The following is a 3,130-nucleotide window of genomic DNA, read 5'->3' on the forward strand; positions in this document are numbered from 1 at the left end:
TATCTTTTAAATAAGCTCCGAGGTATAGCAAAGTGAACCCCTATTCAAGAGTTAAGGCAACATCCGTTGTCAACGCCTGCTTCGCAGCCGCAGCATCTGGGCATTCAACAAATTCTGACACATATTACAGAAATTCCCAGGACAAAAAATTAGATTCTTTCTGTCATTTTACAATCGCTTCAAATGAAGCGTATCTACATCGTTTAACTATCATATCTCCTCTAAACAGGGATTCCGATAAATAAGTGGTCAAAACAGAAAATCGATATTTTGTGTGGAATTATTTATTTTGGACGATTAGAATGTGCGAGCAGTATTTTATTGTCCTGCCACTTCCCCACTTTGTTTTGCTTCTGAATATCCGCACTAAACGTCGGTATCAGATATTCTCTTGCCTCCATCAGCCCTTTGCTCACTTTTAGCCGCCACCAAGCTGTGCGTGCATCATCAACACCGGACTTGCAAAACGACCATTCTTTGTTGTACATGTATGTCTTCATCTCATCGAGCTACACCAAAACACCAGTGACATTAATAATGACCGAACGTGGACTTCTCATCGTGTCTTGGTCGGTGCGAATCCTCGACACTTCGATACAATGACGCGCGGAATCTGTTGGTGATCATACCTGGGCTGCTTGTTCTGGACTCCAATCTCTGGAACCACTTCAAATCCTACAGGCGCGCTGATGAATGAGCAAGCAACTTTGGTGCTTGGGTTTCGTGCTTCAAGATCCGTTTATCGGCCATTGATAGGTCAACAATTTACCGTATTTTCTTTTAATTGGTTGAAAAACTCACTGCCATACCACATCACCGGTACATAGATCACGAATCTCTGTCACTGCTACCCTTAATAGCTGATGATTCTCCTTATAAATCCTCCTTACATTGATTCTTGTTTGCTTCAATGATTTCAATATCAAATCTATAAATTTACTAAACTTGATTTTGATAGCAAATACTCAACGACCTCTGCACCTTCGCATTATATGCGTTGTGCCGTCGGGTGAGTGCGCAAATCTTCTGCTTGGAGGAGCTCAACTCCGTCCACCAGCTCCGAGCCGTTTCACTCTGCTATTTGCTCCAAGCTCCACACAGCAGCCCCTTCTTCTTCTCGTAATGCTCGCTCGTACGTCCGCTCTGCGTCGCGCGGCCACGACCGCCACCGGCGCTGTCCGCAACGCCAGTACGATTCAATCCATCCACGCGCGTGAGATCATCGACAGCCGCGGCAATCCCACGGTTGAGGTGGATCTGACGCTGTCCGGCAGCACCGAGATCTTCCGCGCTTCGGTTCCTTCGGGCGCCTCCACGGGCATCCACGAGGCCGTGGAGCTGCGCGATGGCGGCAAGCGCTACGCTGGCAAGGGTGTGCAGCAGGCCGTGCAGAACGTCAAGAGCGTGCTGGCCCCCAAGCTCATCGGCGCCGACCCGACCAAGCAGCGCGACATCGACAACCTCATGCGCGAGATCGACGGCACGGAAAACAAGGGCAAGCTGGGCGCCAACGCCATCCTGGGCGTGTCGCTCGCTGTGGCCAAGGCTGGTGCCACGGCCAAGGGCGTCCCGCTCTACCAGCACTTCGCTGACCTCATCGGCAACAAGAACCTGGTCCTTCCCGTGCCCAGCTTCAACGTGATCAACGGCGGCTCGCACGCTGGCAACAAATTGGCTTTCCAGGAGTTCATGCTGCTGCCTACGGGCGCTGAGAGCTTCTCGGAGGCCATGGTCATGGGCTGCGAGGTGTACCACCAGCTCAAGAGCGTCATCAAGAAGAAATACGGCCAGGATGCCACTAACGTCGGCGACGAAGGTGGATTCGCCCCCAACATTCAGAGCAACCGCGAAGGTGTTGAGCTGCTGATGACTGCTATTAGCAAGGCTGGCTACGACGGCAAGATCGGCATCGGCATGGACGTTGCCTCGTCGGAGTTCCTGACCAAGGACGGCAAGTACGACCTGGACTTCAAGTCTGAGAACTCGTCGGACCTTTTGACCGGCGAGGAGCTGGGCCAACTGTACAAGGATCTGGCCAAGGAGTTCCCGATTATCAGCATTGAGGACCCGTTCGACCAGGATGACTGGACACACTACTCGTCCTTCACCGCTGGTATCGGTGACAAGGTGCAGATTGTGGGCGACGACCTGCTGTGCACGAACCCCAAGCGTATCGCCACGGCTTTGGACAAGAAGGCCTGCAACGCCCTGCTGCTCAAGGTGAACCAGATCGGCAGCGTGACCGAGAGCGTGGACGCCGTCGCCCTCGCCCAGAAGAACGGCTGGGGCGTTATGACGTCGCACCGCAGTGGTGAGACCGAGGACTCGTACATCGCCGATCTGGCGGTGGGTCTGGCCACTGGTCAGATCAAGACTGGAGCCCCGTGCCGCTCGGAGCGTCTGGCCAAGTACAACCAGCTGCTGCGTATTGAAGAGGCCCTCGGCAGCGACGCCAAGTACGCCGGCAAGCACTTCCGTAACCCTTCCAAGATGTAAACAGCTACACATCAAATGTATTAAAGCGGCGAGCAAGGCTAGAGCCGCTCCGCGTAGATTGGGTGAATGGCAATGTCGTCGGGTGTTGACAGAAGGATTGCACTCAGTTGATCCCTACAGTTGATATGAACCTTGCTTTATTTTGTGTGGGTTACACAAAATGTTCGTTAGAGTGGACTAACTTATTTAAGTAAGTTTTATCGAAACTTCATTCAGTACATTTTGGTCCCAGTGACTTTGCGAACAGCGAAATCGAATTGCAGGCTGGGTCGTCAGTCAGGAATGCGACGACTCCAGCTACGTGTACATGGGTACAGGGCTTATCCACAACGCTTGTAGTTTAGATAGATATTGTTAGCTCTTGTATTGGAGCTAGTAACACGCTCATGTACAGATTGCAATCATAGAGGTCTGACGTAAAGCCAACTAGGCTGTGTGGGTTCGCACTGTGGTGTAAACATTGGCGAGCATGCCATTTGCCAGACAAATTGTCAAGCACTGCAGTGCATAGGCCGAATTCCGGGACCATCAACAGGTACAAATGGCATTCCCTCGAGCCAGGACCAGCTCAGTAGAGCTCCTGACCCAGGTCCCACGAATCGTTTGCCACGCCTTGGGTTCCGAATTGCATCGA

General features: G+C 52.1%; 1 protein-coding gene across 1 annotated transcript; it reads left to right on the top strand.

Annotated features, from left to right (window-relative positions):
- Positions 1 to 956: 956 nt before the first annotated feature.
- On the top strand, positions 957 to 2,754 carry PPTG_09888 (enolase). Its single transcript, XM_008905677.1, has one exon. The coding sequence runs from the start codon at positions 1,123 to 1,125 to the stop codon at positions 2,494 to 2,496; it is 1,374 nt and encodes a 457-aa protein (XP_008903925.1). The 5' UTR covers positions 957 to 1,122; the 3' UTR covers positions 2,497 to 2,754.
- The last annotated feature ends 376 nt before the right edge of the window (positions 2,755 to 3,130 follow it).

Source organism: Phytophthora parasitica (genome assembly GCF_000247585.1).
Source record: "Phytophthora parasitica INRA-310 unplaced genomic scaffold supercont2.21, whole genome shotgun sequence".
In the NCBI taxonomy this organism is placed as follows: Eukaryota; Oomycota; class Peronosporomycetes; order Peronosporales; family Peronosporaceae; genus Phytophthora; species Phytophthora nicotianae.